We start from the raw sequence: 16,544 nt of genomic DNA on the forward strand, positions 1-16,544 counted from the left end.
TGACATGAAACAGCTTGGAACAGAGTGACATTAGTGGCTTAGTTTTTAGGTAAACATTTCAACATAGGAAAAAGAGAAAAGAAATTTTCACTTCTATAAGTAAACAGGAAGGAAGAGTGGCATCCACTTCCGTAAAGCTTGCCTCTGGAAACCCTGTGAACCTGGAGAGAGGATGAGAGACACCCAAGTGTTGAGGACTCTCCTTCATAGGGTCGTATGAATCGCAGGCTCGGCACTTAACACCAGCAGTAAACATGATTAACTAGGCATCATCCTGCGGGACAGGGATCCTCTCTAGCTCACTCAAGAAAAACAGCCTCTTTAAATCAGTTTGTCTCTGAGCAAGCAGAATTTCTTTCTTCTCTCAAGTTATTTTTTCTTTTAGTGATTGATTGTTGGTGATGTTTATGATTTAAAGGTAGCCACAGGGTTACTATCGATAAAACTCCAATAATTTGAGACGAGAAACCAGTTGAGAGCCAAATTCACATGTGGGTTTGTATAGAAATTGGATACAAAAGACAATTAAGCAGTATATTAATAACTCTGAGAAAAAAGAACTTATAACCTTGACGTCCTTTATGCCCAAGGAAGCTATCTTTCAGATGTTGATGTCATCATATGCCGTTGAGTTGACTACGACCCATAGCAACCCTAAGAACAGTGGATCTAGACTCCGCCCTGTCTCTGAGCCAACCTATCTCTGACATAACTGAGCCCATTGCCACAGTCATTGTGTCAGTCTGGCATCTTCTCCAGGGTCTTCCTCTCCTGCACTGCCCCTCTGTCAACTACAACTCCTAGAGACCCTCTGAACAGCACATCTGAACCTTGCATCTCCCGCCCCCTCCTCCTGGTTTCTGATGTGGTGAGTGCAGTGTGCAGTCACTGCGCCAGTCCATCTTGTTGAGTGTCTTCCTCACTTAACATGGACCTGTCCTCTTTCCCAGCATGATGTTGTTTTCCAGACTAGCCTCCTGGCAGCATGCCAGCTATTGTGAGACCAGCTTAAATGTTAGGAACAAATAACGGCATTTCTCGGGTATAAAAGGACAGTTTCTCACTTATGAGACTCAACTCTGTTTTCTAGAATTGCTGGTGATCCTTGGCTTACTCTAGGGTTCTGTCCCAATAATTACTCAGCCCTAAATTCAGACATAAATGAGTATTTTTTACCCCCTTCAAGTTTTTATTATTATTGTCTTTTGTTGTCAATATCTTTATATATCCTATCTTTTCTTTTTCTGTGGAAGTGGAAACATTATGATAAACATCAGCAAATTACACACCACAGCATTGTGTGTATTACACATTACCAGCAATAACTTGTAACATAACCCCTCGGGGGGCGGGGAGGAAAACAAACATGAACAGAAACAAACACAAAATTGACGATTGTCATCGTGGTTCCATTAGACTTGAATGTGTCATTCATCAGGGACTACCTGTACCTCTGAGTTACTGGCCAGAAAAACAAACACAGGAAACGTGCATAAGCCAGAAAACAGCAGTAAAAAACCTGGACCTTGAGCTGTTGCACGCTCCTGACATAAAGGTCACGTCCAGTCACAGGTGAAGGCAATCACCTGGTAATCTCCTGTTACTGTCCAGGCTGCCAGTCCATCAAGGTCATCACCAGAGCTCTTGGTCTCCTCGGGCCTGGTCAGATGTATGGTGCTCTGCTCTGAACATTCCCTGATAGGACTCCTGCCCCACTTCCCCCCCATCCTCCCATACCTGTGTACACCAGCAACTTGATCTCTCTTCAGTTTGACATCCTGGATGAATGATCCCTTTAACTTGTTACCTTCACTGCACTGAGCCCGCTGGTTCCCAGGAAGCACTGCTTCCCCCCGTGCAGGGCTGCTTTCTCCCCTACTTCACATTCCTCCAGAACTGGAAATGCAATAGGGATTTCCTCATTACTCCCGTTGTTTCCAGACTCTCTCCTTCCTAGGCTCACCATTGAGGTAGTGGGAGTGCCGCAGTGTGGAACAGGGTAAGGAGAAATGATCAGCAAATGGAAGAAATACAGTTTGCAGAGGTAGTATGTTGGTCACGAGAGAATGTTTATGTGACTGTGGTGGCTGAGTTGGGCTAAAGGAAAAGCCAACTAGTGCTGAGAAGATTGAACATTAGAAGACCAAGTTTCAAGCCTCTGTGGATATTGAAGTCGTGTAGAGTGACGTCCTAGAAGGGAGGGAAGATGAGGGTAAGCCCTTCCCAGGCATTGAGGTCATTGTCAGTGAAGAGGGAGTGGTGAAGTCAGTGCCTGGTACTGTGAAATGAACTGAAAATGGAGCCGGCTGATTGACAAATGGCATAAATGGTAGGTGGTGGCTTAGTGCTACCTACTTTGAGAATATCTTGCCAAATCAACCTCATGTAATAGCTGAACATTTTTAACTCAGAGGGTGTTTTACAACAGCAATAGGAGGAACAAAGGGTGGTAAAATTTAGATAGCCTCTTCCTCAGAGTAGACCAGTATTTGAAGAGGTCCCACTACCCTTCAGGAGCCATAAGCATCTCTCTTCCTTGCCCCTGTTACTAGTCTCCTCTAGTACCATCTCCAGACCCCCACTCCACCTGTGTACTGGGCACCTCACCACTCTGTCTCTCAGGGGCTTTGTTCCTGGCTCTTCCTGCTTCGCCATCATTCTCTCCCTTTTGGCCCAGTCATTCCCATCAACAAACCAGCAGTTCTTCTCTTTACCCCCTCACCCTGAATAGGAAAGTCCATTTAAAATGATAAGCAAAATCCCAAATCTTAGAAAAAGAGCACTGTCAATTTTCATGACGATGAAAAGCTTTGCACAACAAGAACCAATAATAAACTAGGAAGAAACACTGTACAATATGGGTCCCAAAATGTGCAAGTTCCTCTACTAAGAGCTCAGTATCACCAGTCTGAATGAGATCAGGAACTGGCAGAAACAGACCATCACTTGCTCATTTTGCTGAAGGTGAAGCTGAGGAAAGTTAAAACAAGGCTTCTAGAGCCAAAATACAATCTTTATTCTACCTGAATGTAGAAATCATCTCAAGAATAGATTCGATGCATTAAATACTAATGCCCAAAGACTGCTAAGTTGTGGGATGACATCAAGGATATACTTGAAGGCAGCAGAAAGGCCCCCAAAACACAGAAAAGACCAAAAAGGATGTCAGAAGAGACTGAAGAAAGGCCCAAAAAAAACACAGAAAAGGCCAAAAAGGATGTCAGAAGAGACTGAAGCTTGCTCTAGAACATAGGCTAATGATTAAGAAAGCTGAACAGATTCCAAAGGACAGCTCAGGAAGACAGTGTATTACAGTGAAATGTGCAAAAACGGAGTTAGGAAACTGAAAGAGTTTCTCAAGCTGAAAAAATTGAACACAAAATTCAAGCCTCAAATTGCAGTAGTGAAGGATTATATGGACAAAATAATGAATGATGTTGCAAGCATCAAAAGAAGATGCCATTTTACCAAAAAGAATTGGTTGACACTCATCCAATTCAAGAATAAAAAGAAACAAGAGGCAGTGGTAGTAAAGGAAGAAGTCCAAGCTGCACTGAAGGCATTAGTGTAAAACAAGGTTCCAGGAACTGATGGGAAGCAATTAAGATATTTTAACAAATGGATGCATTCAATGGATATGCTGACTAGTCTATGCTAAGAAATTTGAAAGACAGCTACCTGACCAACCAGTTGGAAAAGATCCTTATTTGTTACCTATTCCAAAGAATTGTGATCCAGCAGAATGTAGAAATTCTGGAAAGTATCATTAGTATCACACACAAGTAAATTTTTGCTGAAGATGATTTAAAAATGGCTGGAGCAGTGCATTGACAGGGACCTGCCAGAAATCAAAGCCAGTTCAAAAGATGACTTGGAACAAGGAATGTTATTGGCTAACATCAGATGGATCCTGGCTAAAAGCATGGAATACCAGAAAGATATTTGCTTTGTTTTATTGACTACACTGAGGCAATTTAGGAAGGATCATAATGAATTATACATAACAGTTTTTTTAGGAATATGAGTCTCAAAGCACTTCATTGTGCCCATGTAGAACCTATACATAGACCAAGAAGCTGTTATTTGAAAAGAACAAGAACTATGTGGTTTATCAATCAGGGAAAGGTTTTCAGGATGGTATCTTTTCAGCATAGCTAATCATTATATATGTTGAGCAAATAATCTGAGGAATTGAACTGTATGAAGAAGAATAGAGCATCAGGATTAAGGGAAGATTCACTCACAACCTGTGATATGCAAACGACACAGCCTTGCTTGCAGAAAACAAAAGTGACTCATTGTTATTGTTGTTAAGTGCTCTCAAGTCACATAGTACTCACAGCAACCCCATGAACAACAGATCTAAATCCTGTGCTATCCTCATCTCTGATATACTTGAGCCCAATGTTACAGTCACTGTGTCAGTCCAACAAATGATTGGTGGTGGTGTTGTGTGCTGTCAAGTTGGAACTGACTCATAGCTGACCCTCCCATCAGGTTTTCTGAGGTAGTAAATCGCATGGGAGGAGACTGCACATCCTTCTCCCACAGATGATTCATGGTGACCCAACATACAACACGGCAGAATGCAGCCTGGTCCTGTGCCATCCTCACAGTCATTGCTGGGCGGAGGCTTCCTGTTGCAGCCACTCTGTCAGTCCATCTCATTGAGGGTCTTCCTTTTTTTTTTTTCTGCTGACCGTCTTCTGACCATGGATTGGTCCCCTTCATACCGTGTCCCAAGTACTTAAGACAAATTCTCACCGTTCTTACTTCCTTGATGAGTATTCTGGCTAGAAAGTGAGGGTGGGACATAAAAATACATGGTGTTTGTATATGCATGACATAGCTGCTCGCGCCCAGCACTGCGCGTATAGTACACTAAGCCCAGGATCACCTGCCCTTCTCAGTCTCCACGTTTTCACTTTGCTCCATTCTCTCATCTCCGAGTCAACACAGTTGGCTCCTCCTCCGTGGCCTCCCCAGCCTCTCTGCTGGTGACGCCCACACACTCATCACTGTGGCCTCTCCCTGACTCCCTGGCCTGGTTCGCCTGTTGTGGTGGTGAAGCTCCTCAGGACAGAGGTTGTGCATCTTGTGTCAGCTGCTTCCTGTTCCTAGAAGAGTGCCTGGCAGAGAAGGTGCTTGTGGGTCCGTCTTTGTTCAGAAAAAGCTGAACTTTGACTTGGCCACATGGGAGCAGGGGGTGGGAGGGTGAAGTGAGTCGTTTATTTGGAGGGGCACCTCGTCAGTTCTCAGGTGATTCATCCACTCTAATGGTCTCTCGCCTGATCCTGTGATCATTCTGGAGCCCAAACACCCATTGTTATCAGTTCCACCTCATCATAACCCTGGAGGACAGGCTGGAACAGCCCATAGCATTTCTGTGTTCCTCATCTCCAGATCCTCTTTGATTTGGTAGGATTTCCGTTGTGCTGGGAGTGTGCTACCATTTGAGTCTTTCTTAGCCTTGTGTTGACAAGTTGAATAGTGACAGTTTGGCCCTTATCGCGCCTTAAATGACCATTTCATCTTTCTGTCTCCTTTCTCTTGGTGGAACCTCCCTCTGGTGCATGACATCTAAAAGGGCCGTCAGCTTTTTTCCAGAGGCTTGTGTCCCAAGGCAGAAGAAAGGCCTGGCGATCTTTAAGAAAGATCTGAGGAAACTCTGTGGAGCAGTTCTACCCTGAAATTAACACAGGGGCTGCTGTGAGCCTTGCAGGCGCCTGGAACCTATCAGATTTGATTTGCATACTAGGAGAGTGCACATGTTCTCTGGAGAGGTGCTGACCAGCGGGGTCTTCTGTCCAGCTGGGATTGCAGCTATAGAGAGATCCTTATGACATCTTTTTCCTTGCCTGTTTTCACTGTTGGTTGTTTTAAAGGGGTTTGTTTGGATTAATTAACTGTGGGGCTGAGGAGAGCTGTTCCCACAGCTGCAGTGGGTAAGGTGCAGGGATCTGTGGCGGCAAGGTGGCCTTCGTGTGTCCCTGAGCGAGGAGAGGGTTGATGCTCCAGCCCTGGCCGAACTTCACGGATTCCTTGTGCTCACAGCCACACATCATGCTGCAGAGACTGAGGAAGAAATGCCAGGAAATGACTGCTCCAGGGTGGAGGCAGGCCCCTCCCCGAGGACGACTGGGGCATCCCAGCACCGTGCGTTCACCATCATCCACTTCCTTCCCCATGTATTCATGAACTCATGGAGGTCTCGGCCGTAGAAATACAGGAATGCAGTAAGAAAGACTTTAAAGACTTCTTTTCATCATATTTTTATTTCCTTCCTTTTTCTAAAAAGAAAAACTTGGTTCAGGATTTCTCTCCCTGCTTCTCATTTGCTGGTCGCACGACCCTTTTCCTACCAGCCTCTGGCACCATGGCCCAGGATAGATCTGAAGGGCACCTCAGAGATTCCTCTGTTCAGATTTAGCAAACTCTTAGGATTGATATGAATATGATGGTTTTATCGGGAATAAAATAATCTGCTTCTAAACGCAAGCGGTTTGAACAAATGCTACTCAGTTTGTTTCTTTAAATCTACAATGTTACTCCTGTTTTTCCTCTGGTGCCAAGACTCTTAGCTGCAGGCCTCAGTCTTCCTTTGAGGGAGCTGCCCCTACCCTGGATAAATCACTTCCTCGCATTGTCTGCCTCAGTCAGTGAGACAGGGAGAGGCCTTTAACTCTGTGTGACCCTGAGCATTATTCTTTATTCAGGAGAGTCAGTCACAGCTGAGTCTCTGAGTAGTGCGAACAGTTAACAGACTCAACTGCTAACCAAAAGGTTGAAAGTTCAGACCTACCCAGAGGGAGGAGAACTTGATCTGCCTCTAGAGAGTCAGCCATTGAGAAGCCCATGGTGGGCAGGTTTCTGATATACATGGGTCACCACACTTTCTAGGTAACTTGCTGGAAACTGGTTGTACTCAGACTGCCCACTGAAGGAGCCCTGGTGAGTAGGGTCCCTGTAGGTTTTGGTAGGGTGTCTGGTTTTATTTTCAAACCATCAATAACTGCAAGTTCTTTTTCATCTTGTCACCACAAGGGATGGCCTGTCTGCCCGAAGCATCTTCAGAATAGTAAAATTATAGTTATGTGTACTTGAGGATGGGCGGAGGTGTGTGATTGGTTAAAGTAAATGACATTCTTATTCTGTGAGACTTACCAGCAGACAGCATACACAGTCTCCTGAGAAAGCAAGTAGACACTGCATAGCCTTTTCTGTGAGGTGCTGGGAGAACTGTCCCAGTGCTCTGCTCTTTGCCCTCACAGTAGTGTGGTTACCCACTGAGGAGCACAGATACGGATAAAAGGCAGTAAGTTTTGCCTGATGAGAAAATCAGAACTAGACCTGGAAGACAGAGCCGTCCCCTCTGAGGCCTTCCATCCTAAATCTATACTTTCATTATTGATTTTGAGAACTAACCCCAGGGCCACTCAGTGACTCGGTCCAGCTGGCCTTCACCCGGTCTGCAGCTCTGCCTAAGTGCTTTCCAGACACAAGCCCATCTTCAGTGAGAAGCACTATGCTCTTTCCCCAGCCACCTCATCCCTGCATGTGCACACCCACCAAGATTCCACCACGGGAGACCAAGTTTGTGCCTCCCCAACTCACCTGCCTTTCAGGGGCTGCATGTGGCAGCTGAGGACGTGATCGTCCTGCCACAGCCCAGCCTGCTGCCTTGCCTGTAGCTATTAGTTGTGAATAATTCTTTCTGGCAGATTCTGACAAGAGGTTACTCAGTTGGCTGAGTATTGAGTTAGTTGATTGCTCCAATTATGTCTAATTATGCCCAGTCAGTGTTTGGTTTTGCTTCCAAGTTGCCCTGGCTTTTAATGTAACACAGTATCTGAGTTTAAAACTAGTTCCCCAGACCAACCAAACACAGGCTGCCCAGCTCTGATGTAGCCAGTACAAGGAAAGAAGAAGGGAAAAAAATAAAACTCCACATACAACTCACTGACCACATGTCGAAGAGTCTTCAGTTGAGTCACTGACCTGTTTGTTCCAGAGCTCCATCTTGATGTAAAATAATCCAGGATCACTTTTTTGGTTTTGCCAATCCTGTTACCATGGCCAAAAGATTACCTACCATTCTTTTGGCTTCATAGCTTTGTTTTTGTGTCAGTCATTGATTTCTTAACCCCTGTAGCCCAGATTACAGTTTATGATGAGGTTTCTGGCATTCTGCAAGCTTTCCCAAGATAATGAGTCTCCGTGTAAAGACGCAGGACTAACATTGAGGAACGTCTGCCACCTTCTGACCTGAACACATGCTTTCCCTGACTTGGTTGAACTATTTTGTTTTCCGCAGAGCAAACCTGACCAAGTGTAAGCAGCAAGAAAGAAACCAGTCAGAGAACGGCTGCTGTGTTGTTGATGATGTTGAGGTCACGTCAACTACAGCTTCCTATGAGCAGCAGATCTGAACCTTGGCCTGTCTTGAACCATCCTCACCATCTCATCTGTGCCCAAGCCCATTGTTACAGTCCGTGTGTCAGTCCAATGCCCTGAGGGTCTTCGTCTCTGTCTCTGACCCTCCATCTTTGCCAGTTGGTGTCTTTTCCCAAGGACTAGTCCCTCCTGTTTAACACATCTAAAGTACTTGGTTCCACAGTCAACACTCTTGGTAACAGCAGCCAGGAAATCAGGAGATTGGGAAAGTCAGCTATGAGGTACCTCATAAGAATACTGAAGAACAATGACGTCAGGCTGGAGACTAAGGTGCGCCTGATCCAGGCTATAGTCTTTGCAGTTATGTGCTATGCATCAGAGAGTTGGACAGTGAATAGGGGTGATAGAAAGAGAATTGATGCCTTTGAGTTGTGGTGCTGCAGAAGAGTGTTGAATATACCATGGACTGATAGGAGAACAAACAGGGTTGTCCTGGAGAAGGTGAAGCCAAATGTTCCCTGGAGTCAAGGATTCTGAAGCTTCGTCTGACATACTTTGGGCATGTTGCAAGGAGGGACTGGTCCTTGGAGAGGGACATCATCTTTGGGAGAGTGGAGGGATGGCGCAGGAGAGGAAGACCCTCAATGAGATGAATCGATTCTGTGAGTGGAGTGGTGAGAATGAGTGTGTTTGAGACGGCGAGGTTGGCGCAGGATAGAACGGCGTTTAGGGCTCTTGCACATAGGGTCGCTATGAGTCGCAAATGACTCGATGGCACGTAACAACAAAAAACAAAGTATGTAGACGAAGCCTCACCATCCTTGCTTCTACAGAGCACCCTAGTTGTACTTCCTTCAGGATGTCATTTATTGGAATTGAGTGAGGTGAACATGATTTTCCAAAATTTGTTCTTAAAAAATTTGTCCTTGTTTTACAGTGTTCTTGAGAATATACACAGCAAAACATGGACCAATTTCGCTGTTGTACAAATACCTTTTTAGTGACATAGCTAGCATTCTTTGGGTTGTGTGGCCTTCCTGTCCTGCCTTGCTGATTTGTTCCTTCCCACTGACATAAACTCACTGTCCCTCCCTTGCGGTGCCTTTGAATCTTTCACATTGCTGTTGTCAGTTTCATTCCATTATAGACACTTTAAAAAAAACATACTGCTCACAGCACCCTTTTACTAATTAAGCTAAACTACTTCTGCCTTTTAGGAAGACTTCAGGGAATATTTTTTTATTTGAGGTTTAAAGATTATCTCCAGACTATAGTTTTAGGGCTTTATCTACTCTTCCCTCACCACCTCCAGCTACAGAAAGCCTGGAGTCCATGAGAGTTTGAAATTCTCTATTTCTCCCCTTTTGACTGATAATCTGTGAGATCTTTGATCAGATTGGTCAGTGATGATGACCTGGTGCCGTCCGGTTCTTCTGGAGTCATGGCACATGAGACCACCGTCAACCACACATTCTGTATCTACCTCCTTTTCCCTGTTGTTCTAGACCATGTGTGCCTTAGGGGCACTCGCAAACTTTTAAGACCCCAGTCGCTACACACCAGATTAGGTGGTAGAATAGAGATATTGGGCCAGGTAACAGAAATGTCTCATGAATCCATGACCCTTAAACTCCTAAACTAAGGAATCCCATTGGGCATTTGGTTGTGTAGAAGTAAACTTGGCAACTACTCTTCTCTTTTCTTTGTCATTGTCATAAATACGTCTATCACATAGTTTTGGCCAATTCAGCTTTTTACAGGTTTTTATAAAGTTTTTTCATCAAGTTTATTTTGTATACATTTGAGTTTTTCCTTTTTTTAAAAAAAATATTTTTATTTTTGTATTAGGGGAGTAGAAAAGAAATCAGCCCCTATACTGGGCCCTACTCAGTGGCAGCTTCTTGTTCCATAGGGTTAAGGAAGACTTTGAGGAAATAAAAGTTGTTTGGAAAAATCCAGACATAGTTGCTTTGTATGTTGTGATGTGCAGAAGGGATGAAGTAAAGTGTGAAGGCCCCTCACATTCTCCCTCTTGCCTCAGACTATGTCCTAGAACCCTGGGGCAGGGGAAAGCGCCGTTCTCGTTCTTACTTCTTGGGATTGTTGACGGCCACATAGTGGTAAAGAGCGGCAAGCAGGAAGAGTGACACGCCCAGCATGTTGGCTAAGACGTCGAGCTGCACGTCCGTGATCATCCTGACCCGCCGGGCTTGGCCCCGATGCTTGCCATGAGCAAGTTCCAGGCCGAGTTTTTTCCTTTTCATATGGGTGAAATCATGCAGTTTTTCTCCTTTGTTGGTTAATATACTCATAGTGCCTTCATGTCGTCTTCAGGCTTTGTCCATGATGTAATGTGTGGCAAGACTTCTCTGCTGACCGAGAGGTATTCATTGGATGTGTGTCCACATTTTGCTTGTCCATTCCTCTGTTGACAGGCGTTTAGGTTATTTCCTCCTTTGGGATGTTGTGAATAAGTGCAACAGCATTCACTCTTTTAGCACATACTTATTGAGTGCTTCATTGCACTGTCAGGCTAAAAACCAAAAGGTTAGTGGTTCAAACTTACTAGCCATTCCAGAGAAGGAAGATAAGTAGTCTCCTCTCTTAAAGATTTCGAGCCTTTGAGAACCGATGGAGTGCTGCCACAGGTCAGAACTGACTTTGGTTTTTTGGGGTTTGGTAGACTATTAAATTTGTTATTTTAAGCCCATCTGGGAACATCAGGCACTAGTTCCAGCCCTGAAGGAATGTGCATTCCAGCAGGGAGATCAATAATAAACAATGTGCATATTGCATACACTATATACTATTATTTAAAATCATATGGATTATAGAGGAAAAAGAATCTGAAAAGGGTACGTATTCACCAATGTGAAGTGAAGGTGAGAGAATTAAATGGCAGGCTGGGTTTGTCCATTCCTGTACACTCTTAATCAATCCAGATCAGTGATCAATGTTTCACTTGTATTCTGATACGAGCCACACATGCAGCCCAGCGCTCTCCCAGATCCTAACCATCTGGAACTAGTTCAGACTTTACAACTTAAAAAGACATGGTTCTCCAGACTACCACACCTCCCCAGGACCTCAGACGCAGGTCGTGAGATTAGCGTTACCACAGCACCCTTCCTTCTGACCTGCTTCCTCACGTCCAGTGACTGCTAAAGTGACTCATCTCACACAAAGTGTTATTACAGGCAATTGATACAAGCGAGAAGACTAATAAGACCAAGTTTGAGAAGGTTCCCGCCATGGAACTGCCATGTCGCCAAAAGAGGTGCACTCTGACGTGTTCCAGTGTCTTTCATCAACCATGAAGCCCAGGGAGCTCCCATGTCTACAGCTTTGACTGGGAGAGAGAGAGAATCCCATCCCCATTCCTTTGAGGCCGGTCTGTGTCATGAAGTTGATCGCACTAGGTTGCTATCAGACTATCTGGTGAGTCTGGCATGGTCAACCTCCACACACCGTGAGTCATCTAGCCTTCGGTGTAGTCTCGAGTCCTCATCAGAGGTACTTCAGGGAAGTCTAGAGTTTAGAAGCATATATTTCAAGAACAAAATGTAAACTCTTGCCATAACGTTAACTTCTTTACTCCATGATGGTTAGAATAAACTTCCGTGGCAAACTAAAATTTGAGCAGTGCAGGAGTGCCTTGAGGAGAGGCCTAGAAGGTGGGGGGTAGGCCTGAAACGGGATGAGTGAGGGACAGTAGTAGGAGAGGAAGTCTGAAGTTGTTACTTTCAACTATAGGCTGTGAAAAGTTCAAGAGGAGCGGGTTTGCAGGAGTTGAGAGGGCATCGTGTGGAGATGCCCAGTGTGACACTGAGATGGCTGGAGAGGGGAGAGATCTGGCAGTGATAGGCATCTAGTGTGGGACTGGATGAAGTCATCCAGGAAGAGTTTGTGGAGGGAGAAGAGAAAGTGCACAGAGTGGAGCACATTCCCAGATGCCTTCAGAGCAGCTGACATCAACAGTCAGACACGTCCAGCCTCTGGGTGTTCAGTCCACTGCCCCACGGACCTGGACACTCCAGAAATCTGAGTACCCTGAACGACTGAAAATACAAATGACAACAGGCAGGGGGACTAGGTTAAAGAGATCAATTTTCTCTTTAATATTTTTCAGACTCTAGAGCTAGTAGAGTATAGGATTATCGTTTTTATTGTTGTCAAGTTCTCTTTCACAGTGACCTTGAAGAAGAATCTAGAACTGCTTGGTAGGGTTTCCAAGGCTGTAATCTACTCTTCACAGGAGCAGATAGTGGGTCTGAACCACCTGCCCTTCAGTTAGGAATAAAATGTTTAACTATTGTGCCCAGCAAGCAGTTCTGCTCCTGAAGATGTGCTCTGAAGAATTTTTTTTTAGTTAGTTTTAATGAAAGTTTACAGAGACTTAGGGTTTCTAGTCATTCATTGTTGCACTTTTCTCCCTACCCACCCCCTTCTCCCCAGTTCACTCTTCTCCTTGAAAAGAAAGAAAAACTCCCTCATTGTTATGCAGTCCCCCCCTCCAAGTCTACTCCACTATGCGGCATTCACTCTGGACTTTTGTAATAAGAATAACCATTCATATGTCCCTTTTAAACAGTTCTCTCCCTCATCTGTTTCAATGCAATATACATCATTCCGCCCCTCCTTTTCTGTCATCCCTCAACCCTGATGTCAGTCCCATTTTACAACAGTGGCACTATGCAATATTTGTCCTGCTCAAAAGAATTTAAACTGATGTTCAAAAGAAAACTTGTGCACAGATGTTCACAGCAGCATTAATCACAATCGCCGAGAGGTGGAGACAGCCCAAATTCCTCTCCTGCTGCAGGTGCAAATGAAATGTGGATCTGCTCACGCGTATGTTTTCAGCTCTAAAAATCCATGAATAATTTATGCTACAACCCGGCTGAACCTTGGGAGCATCATGCTTCGTGAAAGAAGCCAGTCAGCAAAGGCCACCCATTCTATGATCCTATTTATGTGAACTCTTCAGTCAGCAAGTCCAAAAGGACAGAAGGCAGGTGGGTGAAGCAGTGAATGCTGACAGACACAGGGGTTTACTCTTGGGTGATGAAAATATTCTGGAATGAAATTGCAGGGAATGATTATTAGTTTGGAGGGGGTAGGAAGGAAGCCAAACATAAAAATATTTATTTGTCACTAAAGGTTGAGCAGAGAGTAGAAGCAGCGACTCCCAAGTCCAGACTCAGCAAGATTGCCATTTTTCTCACGGGAGGAGATTTGCTCTCCTTCTCCCGCTGTCCAGGTTCTAGAGACCATGTTTTCAGACACATGATAGAATAAGATTTGGGATTACAAGCAGTGTTGGTTGTCCATTGCCTGTCAGGCATCATGCTCTCAGACCTCACCAGTCACGTGCCATTTACCTCTTTCCAGAATTCTGAACCTATCTTATCCCTGCAGCAAATTCTTCTCACCTCTCAAATCTCCAACACTCTGTGGCTCTCTCTGCTCCCCAGTTCTCACTCCCATGCTACTGCTGTGCTTCTTGGGTGCCAGTTTTCTCCAGATGAAGTTATTTATTTGCATAGCTGGGTTTTGTAGATAAATAAGGATATAAAACTTATGTGTATCTGTCTCCTCAGTGCACTCCTCTGCACTCTGAACATAATAAATTAGAGTGGACTCGATGGATTTCTCATTTAATCATAGCCTTTTGTGGTACTTATTAGTGTCCTCGTTTAATCAGTTGGGGTTGCTCAGAGAATGAAAAGAACTCAGATTTTTAAAATTATTAAGTGACAGCGGCACCCTCTTCACCCACTGTTAGAAACATGGATCCAAAATCTTCCTGGTGAAATCTGGACTCCAGCTTTCCAAGCAATGCTCAGAGATTCCAGTATTGTCTAAAGTTGAAATTTTTGGATTCCGCTGAGCTTTAAAAATTCACATGTGATCACCAACTAAGAAACAAATTAAGACAGTTTAAGTGCCTACCAACTGAGAGACTGTTTCTCTGAATGCTTACATAGAGAATCTGCTTTCAATTTCAAAGGAAAACATTGCCTGAGAGAATATGCAAATCTGCAGAGACTGAAAGTAGATTAGTGGCTGCCTAGAGCAGAGACTGGAGGTGTGGGTGACTGGGACTGATTGCTACTGGTAGGTGATTTTTCTTTGGAATGCTGAAATTCTCTAAAAGGAGATTGTGGAGGTGGTTGCAAAACTCTGAATATCATTGACTCCTACACTTTAAATGGGTGACTTCGTATGTGAATCTTATCACAGAGCTGTTATTATAGATGACATGGTGTAGACTGAGAATTCCAGAACACTTAATGTGCTTATGGGTAGCCTGTCATAGACTAAGAGTCATTCATTAGAACAAGGGGATATTGCATTGTTTAAAATCAGGAAAGGTGTTCATCAGGGCTGTATCCTTTTTACATACTTATTCATTCTGTATACTCAGCAAATAATTAAAAATGCTTAATTCTCTGAAGACCACAGCATCCACAGAATTGGAAACTCATTAACAACCTGTAATATGCAGATGACACAACCTTACTCTCTGAAAGTAAAGAGAACCTAAAGCACTTAGGATGACTATCAAAGGCTACAGTAGCTTTTAGTATTGGCTACATTTCACATAAAACAAAAATACTCATAATTGGACTTAAGCAACATGATGTTGTTGCTGTTGATTGCCATCAAATTGAGCAAGACTCATCGCGACACTATGAACAAAAAGCTTGAAGCCTTTTTATAATTATTGTCATTTATCAAAGTTCATAGATTTTTTTTCTAGAGGCATATTGTTTAAGAAGTGGATGATAGAAAAAAATACTAAACTTGGATTTAATTTTACTTAGATCCACAGTAAGCCTTCATGAAAGCTGCAATCAAGATATCTGGTGATGAAAAAAAAATTTAGCAATGTATTTCACTGAGAAATTCTCATGCAAAGACTTCTTTAAATTGCTAAAAAGCAAAGCTGTCACTTTGCAAATTGAGGCGCACCTAGCTCAAGCCATGGTATTTTCAGTTGTCTAATATTCATGCAAAACACTGGACAATGAATAAGGAAAATTGAAGAATTGATGCATTCTGATTATGGCATTCACAAAAAATAACGAATGTCCCCAGTAAGCTGGACCCTATGAAGAGGAATCAGGATTGGAGAGTCACTCATCAACAACCCACTTTATGCAGATGACACAACCTTGCTTGCTGAAAGTGAGGAGGACTTGAAGCACTTGTTTCAAAAAAGATTAAAGAATGCAGCTTTTGGTATGGATTGCATCTCAAAGTCAAGAAAACAATGATTCTTACCACTGGACCAATAGGCAACATCCTGATAGATGGAGAGGAGATTGAAACTGTCAACAACTTCATCTTGCTTGGATCCACGGTTAACATACTTGGTACCAGCAGTCAGGAAATAAGGAGATGCATTGCACTAGGAAAGTCTGCATTTAGGGACCTCTCCAAATTATTGAGTGGTAGTGATGTCAGTTTGAAGACTAAGGTGTGTCAGGTTCAGGTCAGTCTTTCTGATTTCTTGCTAAACATCTGAGAGTGAATAAGGATGGCAGGAAAAGTATTGACACCTTTGAGCTGTTGTGTTGGAGATGAGCACTGAACATGTCATGGATCACCAAGAGAATAAACAGATATATCTTGGAGAGGGTGCAGCAAGAGTGAGGCAAGAATGATGAGGCTTTGCCTCACATGCTTTGAGCATGTTGCTAGGAGAGGCTATTCCTTTGAGAAGGACATGATACTGGGAAAGTTGGAGGGTCAGTGAAGGGAGAGGAAGACCCTCAACCAGGTGTATTGACACAATGACTGCCGCAGTGCATTCTTGTGTGTCAGGATGTGTGAGGATAGCGCAGGACAGAACAGGGTTCAGATCTTTTGTTCATAGGGTCGCTATGAATCGTACTCAACTCGACAGCACCTAGCAACAACAACAACCAGAAGAACATACATATTTATCTTGGAAAAAGTTCAGCCAGAATAACTTAGAAGAGAAGATGGCAAGACTTCAAGACTTGTTAGCTTACACAGAATGGACATGTTATCAAGAATGAGGAATCTCACCACAACAAGATAAAGGTAAATAATCCAGTAGAAAAATGGACACAGGATATGAACAGACACTTCACCAAAGACGACATTCAGATGGCTAACAA

At 43.8% G+C, this 16,544-nt stretch overlaps 2 protein-coding genes across 2 annotated transcripts in view; one reads left to right on the forward strand and one right to left on the reverse strand.

Annotated features, from left to right (window-relative positions):
* The window catches only part of CFDP1 (craniofacial development protein 1), a 107,595-nt gene that overhangs the window by 64,665 nt on the left and 26,386 nt on the right, over nt 1–16,544 (forward strand). The window lies entirely within an intron of this gene.
* On the reverse strand, nt 10,482–10,589 carry LOC102877663 (dolichyl-diphosphooligosaccharide--protein glycosyltransferase subunit 4-like). The gene has a single exon (XM_006888831.1). It carries the CDS (start codon nt 10,587–10,589, stop codon nt 10,482–10,484), a length of 108 nt encoding a protein of 35 aa, XP_006888893.1.

This window comes from Elephantulus edwardii, unplaced genomic scaffold (assembly GCF_000299155.1).
Source record: "Elephantulus edwardii isolate Elephantulus edwardi_28Jun2011 unplaced genomic scaffold, EleEdw1.0 scaffold00072, whole genome shotgun sequence".
NCBI classification, from domain to species: Eukaryota; Metazoa; Chordata; class Mammalia; order Macroscelidea; family Macroscelididae; genus Elephantulus; species Elephantulus edwardii.